Consider the following 22268-nt stretch of genomic DNA (forward strand, 5'->3'; position numbering starts at 1 on the left):
CTTGGCAATTGCAAAGGAAGGAGAATGGGGTCAGAAAGGGGGAGATGGAGAAATGGTAAAGACTGGAGGTGATGTCCACTTACAGGAATTGTGGAGATGGGATGTTTGTGGATGATCAGGGTTGTGATGATCCCTGTGAGTGTGGCCCAGATGATAGCCATTCTTGTAATTAGGAAAGGATTCTGTTGCACCAGCATTTGGTTGGAGATGCACTGAGAATTGAAGCAGGACATCCTGTCCTGCCTGGCTTATATCAGAGAGGAGTTGGGGGAAGGGTGAGTCTAGAAACAGGTAAGAGAACTTCAGACAAATTTGTAACTTTTTAATGTTATCCAGCTACAGTTCCTCCCTGGCAGCAATTTAAAAGTCTATTACAAAATCCCGTTTGTTGTTTGCTATGTCCTCCAAAGCGGCGGTAGCTACCAGCTTTAATTGTGGCTCCTTTGGGAAACAAATGTCCTGTTTTTGAAGATTGAGGACAACAGCTGTAGATGGTGGTGAGTGAGCAATATGCTGAGATCTCAGTTTCTGGAAGCTGCCATTGTCCTATATTGAGGGCTGCCAGCTTTTTTCCTTCCATTGAAAGTGGGGAGAATGGAAAAAGCCTTCCACCTAACTGGAAGGCAATGCCCTTTTCTCCAAGGTCCCAGGAATCCTGTTCCAAGCCTTCCCTATCAAGCTCCTGCTGGTGGGAAGAGCCCAGGACTTGCCGTGCTCAGCCCTCTCCCTCTGAGCACTTCAGCGGACAAGGCCTGGACCATGGGCCTTGGGCACACTGGGGTCAGCTCTGGTATAAGTGAGGGATGGGTGAGGAGCTGCCTCTTCACTGGTGCATGCCCACTTGGTGGATGGGCCAGGGGCTGTGCCAGTGGGAAGGCCCTGTCCAGGAGGCGCAGAGGGAGCGGGTGGCAGGCGCTGCTGCCGTTGCCAGATGTGATGGAGCTCCTTAAACTGCTCCACCATCCTGTCCTTCAGGTCTGGGTTTGAGATCTGCAGCCGGATGCTGTCCGCCGACCAGGAAAGCTCCCCTGAGAACATCTCTAGTAGAAGTCGGGCTGCTACCGGTACCACCTGGAGGAGAGGAAAGGAGAGGGGAACACTTGGAGCGCCCCAAGGTCCTGGAAGCAAAAGCTGAGGCGGGAGAGACCACAGAATTCTGTGGTGTTAATTAGGGACCTGAAGTGTGATTCAACTTGTCTGTCTGTCCGGCTGATGAGGAAACTGGGGGTCTCAACAAGCATATATTAAGCACTTACTGCTGTGCTAGGTCCTCTGCTAACTAAGTGCTGTGGAGTCAAATTAAAAGCAAAAACGTTTCCTTCAAGAACACCGGTAACTCAGCCTAGGAATCGGGAGCAGAGGGAGGATAGCCTTAGCAGGAAGGCATCGGCCGCTGGGGAGGTTGCAAAAGGCCTGGAGGAGGGGAGTCTTAAAGGGAGCGCGTTGTAGGTGCGAGGGCCCAGCGAGGTGGCAGCTTCACGGCAGGAGGCCAGTGTGCTGGAATGTAGCGGGCAGAGAGGGGGCGATGGGCACTCGGGAAGGGGTCAGACGGCAAAGAAACGTACCTGCACTGTAATGAGTTTCTTCTCTTTTGGCTTTCTGTCTGGCCACTCTTCCCCAAAGCAAAAGAAAATCTCAAAGGCCGGTGGGGTCGTGGTCTGGCCCTTTTGGAACAGGATCAGCTCTAGGATAGACCACAGTGAGTAAGATGGAGGCCCCAGCCCCGCACCCATCTTCCAACACTGATTGGGGGACAAACCTTCGGGATGGTCGCGGGGGTCAAAAGAAACCCTAGAGAAAAGCAGCCAGGTAGCGAGGGGAGCAGAGAGCCCATCTCACCGTTGAGGAACTGTTCCAGGCTGAAAAGCTTGGTCTTCTTCTCTCGCTGGATGGGTCTCGGTGTGGCGGAGGGGCTGGCACAAGGCCCGCTCCAGAACACTTTGCACTGGCAAAGGCGGATGGCATAGAGATCCTGGCCCTGGAGCTGCAGGATGAGCCCTCGGTCGAGCACGTCTAGTAACTGGTGGGTGTAGAAGCGTTGCTTCTCACTGGGGATGCCCTCTGGGCCAGGAAAGCGCACCTGCTCCAGGCTGACCGGGCCGAAGAGCTCCACTTGTTCCTGGGTCGCCTCCAGCTGGCTGTAGAAGAGGCGGCAACCCTGGGGGTTGCTGATGGTGAGGGAATAGGGTGGCTGGCCTCGGTACTGGAACTTGATCTCCAGGTCAGTCACTGCGGAAGGGGACAATCCAACCGACCCCATCCCCAAGCCCGGGTGAGCACCCGCTCTTCCTCGATCCCAGTTCCCTCCACATAGAAAACAGCCTCAAGGCTGTGTCAATCATACACCACCACCGCCTCCCTTTCCACTGAGGCTTTCCCGTTCCCGATAATGCGGTGGGAGCAAGGCTCCCACCTCGGTCCCGCCCTGAGCCCGAGGCCCCAGTTCCCTCCGAGACCGGCTGCAGCTGCCGGCATTTTGGATGCACAGCGGTCGGCACAGGGTCCCCACCAGGCTGGGAGAGGAGCCGTTAGCTCCCGGGCCCAGTGCGCATATAGTGCCCGTCACCAGGAAGCGCACTGACCGCTCGGGGCCTCCGTCAACAAGGACTCATATCTCAACCACGTAAACCCTCCTTGGGCCAGTTCCAGCGGACTTCTGCTCCTGCCTCAGTTCCACCTGCTGCTCTCAACCTCCCCCCACCCCACCCCCCATCACCAGCTCGAAGGTCCTTACACGGCAACATGTGGGGACTTATAAGCAGATCGGGAAGCAGTTGTTCTGCAGGGGGAGCCAGGTTGGCAGCCAGCGGCTCAGGGGGCAAGCCTGGAAGGCCTCCGGGGAGCATTTCCCCATAATTAGCAGGGGGGCCAGCTGGAGGGGCCAAGACCGGAGGCTCAGGCGGGGAGTGGCCCATCCCAAGAGATGGCTGAAGACTGGTAGATGGCCACTTCTGTTCTTCCTTCGGCAAAGAATAGGGGACCATGGAGGGGGCGGGTTGTGGTACTTCTGTAGCCCAAAAACACAACAGTCATTAACCCCCCGCCCCAGAAGCCCTCCCAAGAAAATCCCTGACCCCAGTCGTCACCACCAGGTCCAACACTCGGCACCCACCCGACCACAGTACCTCTGGCACCCGGAGGGCTTTTTATTCCCTTACACCAAGCCCCCATGCCCTACCTGTGAGTCTCAGAGTTGGCAACATCTTTTGTAGCTAATGGGGAGAGAGAAGGAAAAACAACATTATTAGGTGGTATCAGGATATAAATACTGGGATAATGCATATGGAACACAAAGTAACTGATCCTGCCTTCTGTCTTAGCTGGGCCTGGACTGGTAGTCAGGAGACCCAAGTTTGGGTGCCAGATCTGTTAGGTGATCATGGACAAAATAATCAACCTCATCATTTGTCAAATGAGTATAGTTTTATCTGTTCTAATTCTCTCACAAGATTATTGTGTACATGAAAAAACTTTGGAAAGGAAAAAGGCTACACAAACCAGAAATGTCAGTAGGAAGAATCACTGGAAGAAAAGGGATCTTGGAGTGTTTGGAGAACAGCCCCCCAAATGGGGAAAGCATCTCTCATGGAAGAAAAGGCTCTGCTGCCTACTAAATGAAGTTACAACCCCCCTCTAGGGGTTCTCCACAATCTGACCCCAAACTCTTTTCCTAGCTTTATCTTCACACTTTAATAGAGTCCAAGACCTTCCCTGATCTGTTTTATTCTGGCTTCTCTGAATTTGCAGACTCACCTGCAAAATGGGGGTGATAATAGCAGCTACTTCATGGGGTCATTGTGTGGAACAAATGAGGTAACATGTAAAGTGCCTTGCAAATTCTGAACCAATATAGATTTATATGCCAGCAGCTATCATCATGAACTTGTCTCTTCCTCTTTGTAGGTTGTAAGCACCTTGAAAACAGGGCCTGGACACTCTATTTCCCTGAAATCTATCATGAAGATCTGGAGATGTCTTGTGCTTAATATTTGTTGCATGTAGAATCTTAGAGGAAAGGATGAGGGTCTGCTTCCTAAGAAGTACTCAAATCTGTAGCAGATGGAGCTTAGAGGCACCCCACTCCCTACCCCGATCCTGCTTGAGAGAACTCACCTCGTCATCTTCCTCATCTTCTTCACCAGGAAGGGACTCTGAAGGAAAGGGAAAAGGAGATGGGAGAGAAGCTGGGCAGCATGGGAGGAAGTGATGTTCAGGGGCTCAGAGGTCCCATTGGGATAACCCCCAGGTTGCTGAGACCACAGAAGAGATATACACAGCCGGACCCAACTCTCACAGCGAAAACCCAAATGGATTGCTATATGCTAAGACCGGGACCAATGTGTATTCATTCAGAGTAGCCCACTCTCTCCCCAGGGGGGTTCCTCAGTTTACTGATGCATTCACAAATCCAGTGGCCAACCCAGGTCAAGCAGGATCACCTCAGCAAGGAACTGTGTAGGAGTTCGTTCCTGGTCCATTAGATTCCCACGTGCAGGAGGGAAATGTTGTCTCTGGAGACCAGTCACTATAAATTCCAAGACTAATCTGTTCCTAATTGACCTCCTGCTCTTCTGGCCCTTTGCCCCCTCCACTCCCAGCATCCCACAGGTCTAATCTGAATCAAGGGGCTGCTACGGAACCCAGAAGCCAAATATGATTCTTCCTGTACCTACCTACCTGCTGGGTTGTGGGGCCAATCCTATGGCTAGGGCTGTACCTCCAAGGTCATCTACTCCAACCCCCTCATTCTATAGATGAATAAACTGATGCTCAGAGAGTTTAAGGGATTTGTCCATGGGTACACCAAGGTGGGATCTAACCTCTATATTCCATATTCTATTTTTCATCTTCCCCCATTAACTCCCTGAGGAGAAAGGCAACCAGCTGCAGGGAATCAATCAGGGATCACGGCTGTTTCCAGGCCCCAGATACGAGTGGTGATGGTCCCAGGATCACCCTCCAGAGACCCCCCCCCCCAGGTTTCCTTCTTAAGGGTCTCACAGGCCTACTTGGGGCAGGGGAAGTACCTGCGGGAGCAGAGCAGGAGGCGCAAACCTCGTAGATCTTGTATGGCTGGGGCGGCATGTCTCTGGGCCCATCATAAAAGAGGCGGAACTCTCGGCTCTTGTTGAGGGCACAGCGCAGGTTGGCCTTCCACTTGGCAGGATCTGCCTCATCCACGCCTTCTGTGTACTTCCCAGTCTCCTTGGCCCAGGCCTGGAGGACAGGAGATAGAGTCCAGAGGTCCCCCTGTGGCCAGTGCACCCCCAACTCCTAAGGGTAAGACCGATCCCACCCTACTCTTGTCTCTGAATGGTACTTTAAGCTTCGAAAGGTAGATTAGGAGAGAGAGAGAAGGCACCAGAGCAAGGGAGGGTTTACCTGTCAGATCTTCGGAAAAGGGAGGAATTTATGACCAAACAAGAACCAGAGAACATTATGAAATGCAAAATGGGTAATATTTATTACATTAAATTAAAAATATTTTGTACAAACCAAACCGATGAAGCCAAAATTTAAAAAAGAAAGTTTTTACAGCCAATGTTTCTGATAAAGGCTTCATTTCTAAAATATTAGAGAATTGATTCAAATTTATAAGTATACAGGTTATTCCCCAATTTATAAATGATCAAAGGATAATGAACATTTTTAAGATGAAGAAATCAAAGCCATTTATAGTCATATAAAAAAATTCTAAAGCTTTATTGATTAGAGAAATGTAAATTAAAATAACTCTCAACCATCTCATACCTTTCAGATTGGCTAAGATAACAGGAAAAGATAATGATAAATGTTGGAGGGGATGTGGGAAAACTGGGACACTAATACTTTGTTGGTGGAATTGTGAATGGATCCAGCCATTCTGGAGAGCAATTTGGAATTATGCCCAAAGGATTGTATAACTCTGCAATTTCCAGTTTCTTGCCACTACAAACATTTTTGTACATGTGTACATCATGTGTACATGTACATATTATACATTGTACATCAATTGGGGAATGGCTGAATAAGTTATAGTATATGAGTGTACTGAGTTATTTTTCTATAAGAAATGATTATCAGACTGATTTCAGAAAAGTCTGGAAAAGACTTACATGAATTGATGCTAAGTGAAGTGAGCAGAACCAGGAGAACATTGTACACAATAATAGCAAGATTGTGTAATGATCAATTATGATAAACTCTCCTCTCAGCAATATGGTGATTCAAGACAATTCCAATAGACTTGGGATTGAAAATGCCATTCATTTCCAGAGAAAGAACTATGGAGACTGAATGTGGATCTAAAATACTTTCCCCCCTTTTTGTTTGCTTTTTTTTTTTTTCTCATGGTTTTTCTTTTTTGTTTTGATTTTTTTCTTTCACAATGTGACTCATGTTTAAAATGATTATTCATATATAACCTATATCAGATTGCTTGCTGTATTGGGGAGGAAGGGAAGTAATGGAGGGAGGGAGAAAAAAAATTGAAACATGAAATCTTAATCAAATGAATGTTAGAAACAATCTTTACATGTAATTGAAGGAAAAAAATAAAACACTATTGAAATTTTAAAAGAAGAAGGTTCCAGGCAGACATACCAACAAACAGGTAGTCAGAACCTGGAAGAAGCTGGATGATAATTATGGAGATATGTATAGAGGAATTGCACATATTTAACATATATTGGATTACTTGCCATCTAGGGGAGGAGGTGAGGAGAAGGGAGGGAAATTTGGAGCAGAAGGTTTTTGCAAGGGTGAATGTTGAAAAATTATCCATGCATTTTTTGAAGATAAAAAGTTTTAATATAAAAAAAGTAAGGCTGGGCTGGCAGAAATTTTAGGAAGCTTTACCATCTCTCCCTTTTAGTTCCCCTTGCCCTCACATCTTTCCCCAGGGAGAAACTGACTTCTAGATCTCTTCTTCCATCTATGCTGAAGATTCAGAAACACACCTTTTCCTCTCTTTTCTCAACTAAAAGCATTATTGCTTCTAGTCTCTGCTCTGCCACTAATAATTAAACAAATCTTAACCTTTATTCCTCATTTTTCTGATATATATTAAAAGGGAAAGAGCAATGTCCATCCTTTCCCACCATATGGTTGTTGGGGATCAAATGAAAAGCAGTGCAGTAGAACAGAGCAATTGGACTTAGAAAGAGAAGGGCCCTGAGTTCAAATTCTCCCTCAGGCCCTTATTAGCTCTGTGACTACAGGGAAGTCATTTGACATTTCTGAGTCTCAGAGTCAATGGCACACAGCTTAGTAAGTGTCGGAGGCAGAATCTGAACCAGGAGTTGTCCTTCCAAATCTAACACTTTCCACTAAATAGGAATTATTTTTGTCAAATGGAATCATAGGCAAATCTGAGGCATTGCTCTCATTAATAATGTGCCTGTCCCCCTGTCCTCTCAGCGTGGAGGGAGAATTGAGTAAAAACCCAAGTCTTAATTGATAATGAGGAGTAGGAGCTGACTGATGACTTGGCCGTGAAGCTGAGCCTGCAGGGATTACAACAGGTTTTCTGCAAGGCCAGGATATTGCACGAGGGTCCAAGGTCTAAATCCTTGGTGAAATCCCCTTCTGCCCCTGCTCACCTTGAAAATGGTGTTATCATCCTCATCCTGGGCGGGGCCATGCCTGGTAGCATGGCGCCATGGGATATAAAAGAACTTGCGCTTGTCATCAACCCACTGAAGGCCTGGGTACTGGCAGCTGTTCACTTGGGCCACCAGCCAGGGCTTGAGTCTCACCCGCCGAGGTGGATGTGGCACGGGGAGGGTCATGGCAGACGGGCAGACCTGTGGAAGAAGTCGGGGAAGAGGTAGGAAAGCTGGTCTCTGATGAAGAGGCAGAAGGAGCATGGGAGCCCAAGAAGGAGCAAGGGACTTTCTCCTCTGGACCCAAATTTCTGACACCTGACTCTTCTCTCATAGGAACTTCCAGGATAGTCCTTCCTCCCCATTCTCATCTCTCATTGTCTTCAGTTATTAAGCAGAAAGACACCTAGGATAAATCCTGAGCTACATCCACCAACAAGGATACCTGTCTCTCCACACTCTTCCCCCAACAGGGACATTTAGTCCCATTCTCTCTTCGCTATGAACTTCAATCACCTAATCTAATTTTATATTTCAAAGTGGATAAAGAAGAAAAGTAATGGGAGAGAAGAACAAAAAGCAACCAAGGTCAAGTGAAGAAGGAATTTGAACCTTTTGGCAGGGTGTTTTAAAGAAAGACCCTGATTTTTGGAGTTGGGAGATGTGTGTTCAAATCCCAACTCTGTCAAAATGTGGAATGACTTAACCTCACTGTGCCTCGGTTTCCTCATCTGTAAAACAAAGGGGGATCGAGTAAGATGATTTCTAAGAACTTTTCCAACAAATTGAAACCTCAAGCTTGGGTTGTGGAAGGTGTGGCAAAGGATGTTTTATTCTCTCCATATACCAAGGAAAACCTGAAAAAGGACTAAACACAGCTAATTTGGTTCCGAGCCCAGCTGGCTCCTGGTATCCTATAAATGCCTGTTTTTATAAAATTTTATAAAATCTCTGTTTTTAGAGAAAGGCAGAAAAGCAATTATGTCCACTCCCCAAACATCTGCTTTAGTTTGCTCAAAGGGATTAAACAGAGATGGGGCCTGTAAATAAAAGGTTTTAATAAAAAAAAAAAAAGGAAAAAAAAGAAATTATCTGGCAAATTATGAGTGTTCAATAGAAGTGTACTCAAGGAAGGAGTTGGGATTGAACTCTCCCATTATCTCTCCCATTATAATGAAAAAAGGAAGGAATGCTAAAAAGAAGGAGTGGGGTATGTAATTAAAGATGGAATCACCTTGCACAATGCCAAAAGTATTAAGAGATGCTAAGAAGGAAAAACATGATAAAACTTAGTTGCTCCATTTATCGGGTGGTTTTTATAGTTGCAAAACACTTTCATGTTCATTATTTGGATTCTCAACAACCTTGTGAAGTAGATAGAACAGGCCTTTTTTCCTGTTTTACAAATGAAGAAACTGAGGCTCGAAAGTTGTCATTTCCCCAAGATCAGAGCAAATAAGTGATAGAGCAGGAACTCAGCCAAATCCAAACCCAGAGCTCTTTCCACTAATGTTTTTTATCCCAGTACTGCAAAATATCATATGATCAAAGATTGACATCCACAGTTCATCTCAAGGATAACTCCTCCACAGACACAGATCACAATCTTCCTGTATCACAAAGAAGGTGGTCCTAATGAGTTTCTAGGACCCCACTCCTAAGTTATGTTCCAGCTAACTTTTTAATGAAGAGTCTCCTAAAGGAGATCAGCTTAGCTGGTCCTTGGGTGACCAACAAACATCCTATCATTGGTCCATAATCAGAGAACTAGATAGTACTTGCAAGAGCTTCTGAGTCAAGACTCACTCCTAGGTCATTATGCTGAAGTAGGATTTTTGTGTAGGCCTACAAATATTAGTCCCATTTTATAGATGAACAAACTGAAGCATAAAAAAATTGGTTAAACAGCAACAAGATCATATGATAATCAATTCCGATCTCTTCAATAATGAGATGATTCAGATTAGTTCCAATGGTCTTGTGATGAAGAGAGCTATCTACACCCAGACAGGGGACTGTGGGAACTGAGTGTGAATCACAACATAGTATTTTTACTTTTTTTGTTGTCTGTCTGCATTTTATTTTCTTTCTCATTTTTTCCCTTGATTTGATTTTTTCTTGTGTAGGGAGATAATTATATAAATATGCATATATGTTGGATTTAACTTATATTTCTACCATGTTTAACATATATTGGACTACTTCATTTAAGGGAGGGAGTGAAGGGAAGGGGAGGGGAATTGGAACACAAGGTTTTGCAAGGGTCTATGTTGAAGAATTATCCATGCATAAGTTTTGAAAAATAAAAAGCTTTAATAAAAAAATTGGTTAAATATCTTGCCTAGATTTACACTTTTTGTAAGATACAGTCAGAATTTAAGTCTAGCTCTTTTGACTCTAATACAAAATTCTTTCAACCATGTGAGTTCAAAGAGAAGCCATTGGCTATCTTAGCTTTTTTTTTTTTTTTAATGTTGGTAAATGTTTAATAACCCAGTTTAGGAAAAAGAAATGTATGCAGGACACACTTTTAAGTTTAATCAACATTATTAACATTTTCTCTATCACTTTCTTCAAGGCTCAACTATTAAAAAACATTAATACATTTCTCCCAATTTCTCAGTTGTGATTGCTCAGACAGATATTTAACAATCAGCTCCCCCAAGCTATTGGAGCTTGGCCCAATTAACCCTACTAAAAAAAAAAAAAGACCCCTTCCCTTGGAGATTATTTCCTATTTATCCTCAATATATATTATCTATATATTGTCTCCCTTTTTTCCCTTTATATCTGGGTGGGGAAACTCTTCTTTTTTTTAAATAACTTTTTATTGACAGTATCTTAGCTTTTTAAGAGAAATACAGCAATATTCCTGTGTCTCAGGTACCCAAACCTCCTTGAATAAAGTAGTTCACATTAGATCACACTACATTACTTTGGATTTATTTAACATGTTTAAACATATGTTTAATACTTTGGCTACAAAGTAACTTTTAAAATATTCTTTGTGGCAACTATCTTTTCAGAGCTGGAGTTTTGGAAGTTGCTGTGATAAAATGTAAGTATTACAAGAAAATCAGTGTGGAGCAGGAAAAGAGGTGATACCATCCAATCTGATTCTAAGGTTTGAGAAGTTATATCATGCCCAATAGGTACACATGCAGCCTATTCATTATAGCTATGACAGATTGGCCCAATGGGTAGAATGCTGGGCTTGGAATCAGGAAGACCTGAATTTAGATCCTGCCTCAGACATTTACTGGCTATGTGATCTTGGGCAAGTCACCAAACCTTGTTTGCCTCAGTTTCCTCATCGGTAAAATGAGTTGGAGAAGGAGATGGCAAACACTCCAGTATCCTTGTCAAGAAAACCCCAAATGGGATCATGGAGAGTAGAACGAGACTGAAAAATGACTGAACAACAATAGTAGCAGTAGTACAGCAGGAGCAGCTAGTATTTATATAGCATGTAAAGATTTGCAGTATTCTACAAGTATTATCTCACTGGATCATTACAACAGCCTTGAGAGGGAAGGGTTATCATTGCCCTCTTTTTCAGATGAGACAAAGAGAGGTTAGTGACTTACCCAGACTCACACAGCTAGTAAGTGGCAGAGGCAGGACTTGAATTCAGGTCTTCTTGACTCCAAGTTCAGCACTTTATTATATTACCTAGTTACCACAAGAAATTGTAGTTATTTTAAGAATGAAATACAAATATTACTTTTTCTTTCAATCCTTATGTATTTTTTTCCAACCAGTTACTAAGTTAAAAGGACACAAATATTTATTAAGTCATTTGCACCTAAATATATAATAAATAAAACTATGAGATATTTCTTTTGGCCTGGGGATTGCCATAAAAATTGACAGCGCCAAGAATAAAGAAAGTTTGGCAAATTTTCTGATCTGCATCATAAGTACTTTAGGGGCAAGGAACTTGCCTCATGTATCGCCCACAAAGTTAAATGCCTACTATGTACTAGATGTAGAGGGGACAGTCTCTGAATAAAACTTAAAATTTAATTGTTTATAATATCAAGAGATAATACAACTAGAAAAAGTGGAAGAAAATCTGAAACATTCCTTTAGGAAAACAACTGATTTGGAGAACAGATAAAGGAAAAATAACATAAGAATTGTCAGACTACCTGAAAGTTATGATTTTAAAAAAAGAATCTGGATACAATATTACAAGAAATTATTAAGGAAAATAGCGTTGAAGCTGTAGAAGAAGAGTGTAAAGTGGAAATAGGAAAAAAAAAATTACCACTTACCAACTGAAAGATTTCCAGGAAAAAAACTTATAAGAATGTGATAGCCTAGCGTCAAAACCCCCAAGTTAAAGAGAAAATATTGCAAGTAACAAGAAAAAAAAATGATTTAAATACTACGGAAATAAAACCAAGATTTCACAAGACTTAACAACTTCCACTCTAAAAGACCAAAAGTCTTGAAACATCATATTTTGAAAAGCAAAAGAGCTTGTATCCAAGAATAACTTCACTTGCAAAATTGTGTATAATCCTTAATTTTTTTTTTAAAAATGATCATTTGATGAACTGAAAGACTTTCAGGTATTTGTAACAAAAAAATCAGAACTCATTGGAAAATTCAACATAAAAGATCCAAAAGAAATATAAGGAAAACATTAAAGACTATCATCATTACCAAGGTTTTTTGAAAAAATAAAAGGTTGAGGCTAAGTTGTATATAATGGGGTGATTCTAAAAAAACAAAATTGGGTAGAAAAAGTAAGAGGAAGCTATTATATTATAAAAATGGAGTGTGAAAGGAAGAACTAATACCAAGGAAGCAAATGAGAGTGGAAGGCTCTCTCATTAATACTGGGACCTCTTACCTATGTTGAAGAGGAAACACATGTACATTTGGATGGATATAGAAGTCTTATGAACAGGGAATTAAGAAAACAAGGGGACAGTGTGGATGAGAGGCTTTTAAAAGTGTGTATGGACTGGGATTTAGGAGTGTGAGGGGGGGAGAAGATCAGGGGATTTTGGAGATACGTAGGGATTGAAATTGGGGGAATAGCGGATGGAAGGACTCTTAGAAAGGTAGGTAAAATGGGAAGGTAGGGAGAGAAGATAAGGTTTTAAAAGAAGACAGAAAGAAAATAGTGAGTTAAAATGGAGGGAAATCCACAAATAGTAATTAGAACTTTCAATATGAATGGGATGCTTATAGCTGCTCTCTTTGTGGTGGCAAAGAACTAGAAAATGCAGGGATCCTTATCAATTGAGGAATGATTAAACAGGTTGTGGTGTATGGTTGTGATGAAATACAACCGTACTATGAGAAATGATGAAATCAAAGATCTTAAAAAGGCATGGAAATGCTTGCAGGAAATGATGAAGAACAAAGTGAACAGAACCAAGAAAACATTGAAACAGTAACAGAAATATTGTTTTAAAGATGGCTTTGAGCAACTTGGTCATTTTGACTATTATAAATCCACCACAAGTTAAAAAATAAAGGACATATAAAGAGGGATGGTATCTGCATCCAGAGAAAGAAAGTATGTATAGAATAATTTTACATAATTATATCTATCTATCTGTGTTTGTATCTAATAATAGGCATCTCTAGGGTAGAGAGGGGAGGAAAAAGAAAAAAATAAAAGAAATCTATGTGATAACTTTGCTGTATATTTGGAGGGAATAGCAAGTTGTATGCGATAGATTTGCAGTTTTGTCTTTTTGTCTAGAATGCTTTTTTGTCTCCTGAATTGACAATAAAATAATTTTTTAAAAATATGTTTGTTTTTATAGAAATAAAGGGAAACAAATAATTGGAGAGATATTTACTTTCCAAGTTTGAATCATGTTGGCAAACGAAGACTAGTGCATGCATAGAATAAGCGCCTTGAGAGCAGGGGCTATCTTTTACCTCTTTCTGCATTCTCAGAGCTTAGCACAGTAACTGGTGCTTAGTATATATGTCCAGTACTTTAAGCACTGTGTCACCAGTAGTCCAGGGTTTGGTAAATTCCAAGACATAAGTTACCAGCAGTAAGATTCCCTTTTTGGAAAGACCTATTCATTTCATAACTTCATTGGTATAATTGATATAAAATTGCTTGCCTTCTTAATGGATGGCAGAGGGCAAAAGGTAAGGGAAGAATTTGCAACTCAAAAATTTAGAAACATGAATGTTATCTAAGTTTTTAAAAATAAAATTTGAGAAAACTGGAAAGCAGTTTGATAGAAATTAGGCTTAGAATAAAACATATACCATTAACTATAATAGTTATATTTATTAAATATATAAATATATATTTATGTTATATATTATATATAGTATATACGTGTATATTAAATACATAAATTGCATATCCAAATAAATGGATATTTATTGAATTGAACTGGATTGAATATAAATTGAATATAAAAGATCACACCACAAAAAAAAATGAAAAGAAAATAAGATCAAGCATTTTCTTGAATTTTATTTTCTTTCTCATTTTCTTCCTTCTTGTTCTGATTTTTCTTGTGCAGCAAGATAATTGTAAAAAATTTGTACACCTATATTGGATTTACATATATTTTTATCATGTTTAATATATATTGGATTACTTGCCATCTAGAGGAGAGGGTGAGATGAAGGGGGAGGGGAGGATTGGAACACAAGATTTTGCAAGAGTCAATGGTGAAAAATTATCCTTGCATATGTTTTGAAAATAAAAAGCTTTAATAAAAAAAAGGTAAGAAAAAAAAAGATCAAACATTTTCTATCACTATAGCTAGGAGGAGAATCCTTAGACAAAATAAGGGTTACATGAAACTGGAAAAGCTTACAGAATCAGATAGAAGGTTGGAAAGTACCTCAGAAACTATCTAGTCCAATCTCATTTTGCTTTATATATAAGGAAACTGAGGTCCAGAGAAATTAAGAGTCTTACTTTCACAAGGTCTCATAAAGAGTAAGAGACCCAAGATTTGACCTTAAAGCTTCCAAATCCAACATTCAGCATTCAAACAGACAATTCTGACTATATAAAATTAAAAAAAAACTTTGGGGGCAGCTAGGTGGTGCCATAGATAAGAGGCAGTCCCAGAGTCAGGAGGTCCTGAATTCAAATTCATCCTCAAAAAATTGAGTGACCCTGGGCAAGTCATTTAATCCTGATTGCCTCAAGAAACAAAACTTTTTCCTGAATAGTAGCAACAAAGACAAAATTGGAAGAAAAATGGTAGAATAGAAAAATATTCACTTCAAATATTCCTGATAAAACTTCTATCCAAAATGTGCAAGGAATATATAAGTTTTCAAAGCAAGACTTGGTAAACAAGAAACCACCACATGAGAATATGTCCCAAATTAAAAGAACTCCAATATTTCACTTCTAGCCATGAGTGACAGAACGAGAGGAATGAAAGGTGGGAAAGGGAAGTATAAGATTGAGTAACAGTGAGTGGTCCAGTTTGGCTGGAGAACAGATCATAGGAAATTAAGTCAATGACTAGTAAAATGATTCACTTGCTGTGCAACGCTCCCCAACCCCTGACCCCAACGATTTTTATGGGCAACCTTATAAAGGAATAATAGTCCTTATAGAGCAGCCTGAGGGGTGCTTGTTAAAAGGGGAGGGGCAGCTTCCCTGGTTATGATGATGATGATGATAATCATAGCATTTATACAACACAGAGGCAACATAGTCAAGTAGATAGGCACATTTGGAAATGAGGAAGACCTTGGTCTGGACTCTGACAAATAACTGGTTATATCCCAGAAGTATTCACTGAGATCTCCAACACACACTAACGTACCCAGCCATCTAGACGGAAGGGGACCCCACACCATCGGGGGTCTAACCATGATGGTTACAATGGGATTGAGACAAACCCTATTTCCCTAGCAGAGAAGACCCTTGCAAGATCTCACCACTGTACCCTGCAAACCTGTACTGGTGAAGAGAATTTCCTCACCAGGAAGAATCACAGGTCTGGACTCCTGCAAAAATTTACACATGGGGCATTTTGAGCCTCTTCACATACGTGATCTCATTTCATCCTCACAAGAATCAGGGAGGGAGGGTCAAACATAATCTCCATTTTACAGATGAGAACATTGAACCTCAAAAAAAATAAGTCGTTTAGCCAAAGTCATGAGCCAACCTCATATAAAAGGTACTTAATAAATGTTTGCTGAATGGATAAATGAATGAATGAATAGCAAAGGAACCCAGTACCTATCAAAGTTAAGTGATGATCCAAGCTTATAGACTACTGATTAGCAAAACTGGTCCCCAGCTTCTTCCTGATCGAATGGTTTTTTCCATTCCCCTCTACAGAGAGAATGGGGGAACTTTGTCAGCAAAATGGGTATAAATGAGCACAAAACTTTTCTGCTACTTCCTTCTGTTTCGTTTCTTTCTCAGGTCACAGATCAGTGATTCATTCAGCGTCTTCTCCCCTAATTTAAGCCTTATTCCTCAATTCTCTGTCAACCCTTCGTAGTGTATCATCTCATGGCACAGGGCACAGTGCCAGCTCTGGGGATAGAGAGGGCTGGGAGGAGGAGGTTCCCAACCCCACTCCCATGTTCCCATTACCTCCCCAAGGCTGACTGCTCAGTTCCCATTTTTACCTTCCCCCACCCAACCCAGGGGGAAACGAAAGTACCAGAGGCTGGCCAGTGCCTCTGAACCCTGACTCATTGTGGGGAGTAGGAACTGCTGATGGGGGTGGGAGGAGGGGTCCAATCAAAAACCTTACCCATAGCATCAGACAAAATTGTCAGTGGCCACCCTCCCCAATGCTACTCTCAGGCCTCCCTTAGGACTGTGAGATCCTAGGTAGCTGAGCCTGTCTTTAGATTTTCTTTACATCCCTAGTTTTTGGCATATTTCGTGGCATACAGGAGGCATTTAATAAAGACCGGCCGACTAACTGAATCATTTACATGTTAGTATGAATTTAGATTAATCGGTTGCCTCCTCGAACTTTGAGCCCTCTAAATGAAGAATTGGGGGGGGGGGCAGTGAGGGGGTGCAATTAATAGAACTTTGGACTTGGTGTCAATAAGACTCACTTTTCGGATTTAAAATTTGGCCTCAGACACTTACTAGATGTGTACACTGGACAAGTCACTCAATCCTGTTTCCCTCAGTATCCCCATCATTAAAATAAGCCGGAAAAGGAAAGGACAAACCATTCCCTTATCTTTGTCAAGAAAACCCCAAATGGGATCACAACACAAATAAACAACAAAAATGTAGGTTTTAAAAGGTTTTATCAGCAATGGGAATTTGTGTATCTGCTGAGAGGCAGTGACATTTTGGTGGGGAGAGGGTCCTTTCTATTTGCCCAGGATAAGAAAAGAGGGAGTTAGTATAGGGCCCATGTCCCAGAGCAGTATCAATTAATAGAGATGATTTCCTCCCTCTTCTTCTCAATACCCCCTCCTGAGCTAGGGGAGGGGGCAGGTGACAGTGCAAAGTTCTAAATCTTAGGCTGGAGAAAAGGGAGCTAGGAAAAACTTAGTGATCATTTCTATATCCTCTCCCTAAACTAGAAGGACAGTGAGAAGGAGGGAGACCCTGGGGTTTGAGATGTGGGCCCCCTGACCTCTTATTATGGTCTGTAATCACTATCTAGTCCAAGTGTTGTTCAGGGACCTCAAATCTTTCCTGGAAGGCAAAATGATTTTATAATACTATTATGATGTTTTCCTTTCTAATCTAACAAATGTATTTAGATACAGCCTATAAAAACATTAAGCTCTTTGGAGGAGATTCAATAATTTTTAAGAGTGTTAAAGGGTCCTGAAACTTCAAAAAAAAACAAAAAACTGGCCTAAGCAGATAAAGGGATTGAGAGTTAGAGGCATTAGGGAATCCCCTAAGTAAGTCCTGGGATCTTGACCTGGGGAATGAATGAAGAGCCTTTTTCTTTTTAATATGCATGCATATATACATATGCACATATTTTTTTCTCTATCTATACAGTGGGCATATATATTTCAGAACTGTATTTCAACATAATTTGTTTCTTTTGCAATCTTATGTGATTTAAGCACTGAAAAGGGATCTCCCAGTTGCACCATTCTGTCAGGAGTCTATGTCACAAATAAAGGTTATAAAGAAGCCCTGATCTAGCTAAAGACTTTCACTTTACAGATGAGGAAAGTACATTGCAAAGAAGGAAAGTGATTTGCCCAAAATCTCACAGTTGAGGACTTCAAACCTAGGTCCCCTGTCTCCAAATTCAGCACTCTTTCCATCACACTCAGATTTGCAAATGAAAAGCTTTTGTCCAGAAATCGTTGCTTCCAGTCAGCAATTGGAAAGGGAATGGAAGGCGAGCTGTAGCTCTTATTTTCCCAAATGAGGAAGCAAAACACTTCATTCTAGAACAGGGTCATGGGAAATATTGGCTCTCCCTTCCCCCCATCCTGTAGTAAGTACGGTGAGTAACCACCTTCCCTCCTCACCCCAGGATAGAGAATTCAAGTCCATACTTGCCGGTACCCTCCGCGTGGCCCTTAGTCCCCAAAACATAAACCTTGACCTTACAGCCAGTCCCCAGGAAGTGTTTTCCTTTAAACAGGGGAATCTTCCCTCCCGTGGGGCGTGGCAGCCGGAGGGCCAGGACTCCTGGGTCCCCATTCTGACTCCACCCCACCACCACAACTTGCTCTGCTACCTGATGGTGCCCATCCTTCCCTGGACTCCCAGCTTCATTTCCTCTCTTCAGGGTCTTCAGGTCTTTCCTCCCTTAAATCTGGGGTCAGTGCAGTCCCAGGAGCTCCTCTAGGAAATGGAGGAGCAGCTCGCCCTACCCATCCTCACCCCAGTTTCTCTTCCTCTTTTTCTAAGTGGATAGGGTTTAGGTTTTTTTTTGTGTCTGTTTTAATTAGAGCAGAGAAACTGGGTGGTGGAAGTCAGTGAAATGCCTCCTCTCTAGGTGAGGATCCCGCCAAAAATTTGGACTGGTCTGTTTTCTTCCTTTAAAGAGGCTGACATGGTGCTAAGGACACCAAGATCAGGAGTTTGGTCTTCACATAAAACAGAAAACTAGTCCAAAGCAATAGTCTCTTGTCTCAAAATTTGCCTTTTGTTTTTATTATTGATTTCTACATGCACATGTACAAGTATTCCAAAATTTGCCTTTTATTTTTATTAAAGATTTCTACATATACATTTGTAAGTATTCTAAAATTTGCCTTTTGTTTTTATTATTGATTTCTACATGTACATGGGTAAGTATTCCAAAATTTGCCTTTTATTTTTATTAAAGATTTCTACATATACATTTATAAGTATTCTAAAATTTGCCTTTTGTTTTTATTATTGATTTCTGCATGTACATGGGTAAGTATTCCAAAATTTGCCTTTTATTTTTATTAAAGATTTCTACATATACATTTATAAGTATTCTAAAATTTGCCTTTTATTTTTATTATAGATTTTTACATGCACAAGTATTATATATAGTAAAATAATACATTTAACAACTAAAGTATTTATGAAACCCCTACTGTATGTCAGATATTATACTAAGTACTGAGGATTCAGAGAAAAGCAAAAGACCAGATACTCACAATCACAAAGGGAATACAAGATGAAAACAGATACTTGCAAAGAAGCTATAAACTAGATACACAAGAAATAATCTTAAGAGGGATCCAGAAAGGGTTCTACAAACATGTGCTTCTGGTCACCAAAGTGGGGTGGATGGCTTGGAGGAGCCATCCCCAACTGCAGGAAAAACTACTACATGTCAGACAAAGCCCTAATCAAGGTAGAAGGATACCTTTCTCTCTCAGGATTTCTTAGGATCTTAAGAGTCATTCTGAAAAACTTCCCCTCTGAGCTCTGGAGCCACATGGATTCCAGTGAAGGTTCTACAGGGAAGGGTGCTCCAGAACATCAAACAGCCAAGGGCCAGCCAATAGTCCTAGGACCCAGAACGTTCCTGGGGGTGCAGCAGACCCCACAGCACCTCTAGGCTACCAGCCCCATTTCTAGTCTTTTTATTCAGATTCTAATTAACAAGTCCAGGATCACTCTCCTTTCATCTCTTCTTACCCTTCACCAAGGCAAATTCTCTTTCCAGCACCTCCCTCCCCACCCCAGAGAGATGGGGAATAAACCAGCCAATTCTTGTCCATCCAAAGAGGGTCTTAGTGGGGAAGCCCAAGATAATTGGGTACTCTTTTTTTTTCCCCACAGAAGGGAAATCTGGGGCAAGCAAAGGGACCCAGGCAACCAAAGTGGGGTTCTCCACCCCTGCCTACAAGGGCTAAAGTCATAGCCAAGATACATTTCCTCACCTATAAACGGGGAAAAATATATCCACATAGGGTCGAAGGAGGAAAAAGCGCTATGTAAACATTATTATTATTCTTACTACACGCCCTTGGGTGGGGAGTTTCAAAGGCAGAATCTTCCTCCAAAGAAAAGGAATAGTCAGAGTACCTCCCTAGATCCACACCCTGAGGGGCAGTAGAACCACCCAAAGGGGCCACAGGAACCTCTGGGAGGGGAGACCCAGACTCAGTCATCCACAGAGCCCCCAGGGCACAGCATCGGATAGGCAGGGAGGGTGTAGGCACTGAGCACTCTATCTTACTGAAACTTCCCTTGAGAGCCTCCTCCCAGGTCATAGTTTCTTTCCTGTCCTGTCTCCCTATCTGTGCAAGAAGATAGGGGACCCAGACTAGATTTTTCTACTGACACAATCCCTCCCACCCCTTTTCCCCCCAGGCACATAGAACTTACTGAGTCCTGCTCTTGTAGTCCCTTGATAGTCTGTGGTCTCAAGGGCACCAAGATACCCTTGCTGCTGCAGTTCTGGGCAGTCAGGTATAGCTTCTGACTCAAGGGCCCTCTCTCTCTGGTGAGAAGCTAGAATAGGCTTTTTCTGGCTCCTTCTGCTTTGTTGCCCAAAGGATGGTGTAAGAGCTGTCTCCCCTGCAGGCTCCTCCCTCCTTAGCCAGCCCCCACCTGATTTCTCTGGGCTTCTAAACCTCCCCCTTCCATTGAAGCTTTGCTTACTTGGGGTCTGCTTCTCAGTGAACTCCTGTGGGATGTCCCACCATCCTCCTATAATGTTCCAACTCCTTTCTATCCAGAATTCCAAGAAAAATAGCCAGAATCCTGCCTGGCTCTAGGTTCATTTAGGAATGAGGGGACATCTCTCACTAGTCTCAATTTCTCTTTGGATTAAAAATTCCAGGACCTTCTACCCTGTTGTATGTTGGAGATGGAGAGGGATGCAGAGAGGATGACCCTGGAAGGAAATGGACATGAGCCACACAAAGACTGAATGCAAAGCTCTCAGAGTTTACAGAAAGGAACTTAAATCAAAAGCTCTGCTTTTTACTGTTGGACCCAGTGCTAAGAGAAATCTAGTCCAGCTCTATTTATCTCTGACACAGTTCAGAGCTAGAAGGGATCTCAGAGAGTATTTAGCTCAACCCTCCTATTTGACAGATGAAGAAACTGAGGCATGTGACTGACCCAAATCATTAAAAGTCCTTTTGCTCCTCTCCTTCCACCCAATATCCCAGCCTCACTTTCTCATCCTTTTCAGCTGTAGTTGCATCAATGCAGTTACTGGTACATTTGAAAGATTATAGATCTAGCATTTAGCACAGTGGCACATAGGAGGGACATAAATAAGCACTAGATTAGTTGATCTGTAGGAAAGAAAAGTGGGCATTTTTTATTTTCCTAACTATGTGCTCTCTTCCTCTTCCCTTCCTTTCTAAGGCTCCCAATATCTCACAGAGATAAAGGAATCTGCTTGCTTTGAATATTTAATGCTTAGCACAGTAGGCATTCACCAAGGTAAAAAAAAAAAAAATTAATAAATGCTTGTTGACTGTTTCTAGAGCTTCAGGGCCAGGCAGTAGCATCTGGGGGCTATAAAAAGCTGACACTGATCATAGGTGACTGTTCTACTACCCAGACTGCTCCCTGAAAATGAGAATGAATGATGAGAACAGGGAGAGGGAGGAAAGAGGGAGAGAGAAAATGTTTAGTACTATTGGAAGGCATCAACTGAGACAGTAGTCTTTCTCTCTCTCTCTCTGACCCCCACTCTCTGTCCTACTCCCTCTCCATCTCCCTCCCTCTGTCCCTTTCCTTCCCCCCTTCTCTCTTTGTCTCAGTCTGTCTCTATCTCTCTCCCCCTCTCTTTCTGTCTCTCTGATTGTCTCATTGTCTGTCTCTCTCTGTCTCTCCTTCCTTTCCCTCTCTTTCCTTCTCTTCCTCCCTATTTTTGTCACTGTCTCTCCCTGTCTCACTGTCTGTTCTTTCCCTGTCTCACTGTCTGTCTCTGTCTCTGTTTCCTTTCCTCCTCCTCCTCCCCCATCCTTCTCCCCGCTCCCCTCCTCTGTCTCAGAGTCTGTCTTTTATCTCACTGTCTCTATTCCCCCTCCCCATTGTCTGCCTGTCTCTCTCTGTCTCTTGTCTGTCTCCGTTTCTCTGTCTCTATCTCTCCCTCCCCATAATTTTAAATGTCCCAACCATCCCATGTTACTCCCCTTAGTCGTCCCTATCTGTCTCTTCTCTCCCCTAGCAAGCTTAGATATTCTTTCCATACACTTCGGATTTCCAGAACCTCCAGAGTAAGCAAGGTCTCCATCCGGGGCATGGAAGATACACCGGACAGAGCTAAAGAGGGAGAAGATCCGTCAAAACACAACCTCTGGAACTAG

The 22268-nt window shown here is 42.3% G+C and overlaps 1 protein-coding gene across 1 annotated transcript; it reads right to left on the reverse strand.

Annotated features, from left to right (window-relative positions):
- Positions 1 to 738: 738 nt before the first annotated feature.
- On the reverse strand, positions 739 to 20453 carry IRF5 (interferon regulatory factor 5). The gene is given in 11 exon segments (XM_051962970.1): positions 739 to 864; positions 867 to 1071; positions 1566 to 1684; positions 1840 to 2229; positions 2735 to 3007; positions 3179 to 3212; positions 4114 to 4151; positions 5028 to 5217; positions 7581 to 7784; positions 11171 to 11255; positions 20326 to 20453. Coding segments are annotated over 9 exon segments (1479 nt in total). The 5' UTR covers positions 7770 to 7784; positions 11171 to 11255; positions 20326 to 20453; the 3' UTR covers positions 739 to 823.
- Positions 20454 to 22268: the final 1815 nt, after the last annotated feature.

This window comes from Antechinus flavipes, chromosome 5 (genome assembly GCF_016432865.1).
Source record: "Antechinus flavipes isolate AdamAnt ecotype Samford, QLD, Australia chromosome 5, AdamAnt_v2, whole genome shotgun sequence".
Taxonomy (NCBI): domain Eukaryota; kingdom Metazoa; phylum Chordata; class Mammalia; order Dasyuromorphia; family Dasyuridae; genus Antechinus; species Antechinus flavipes.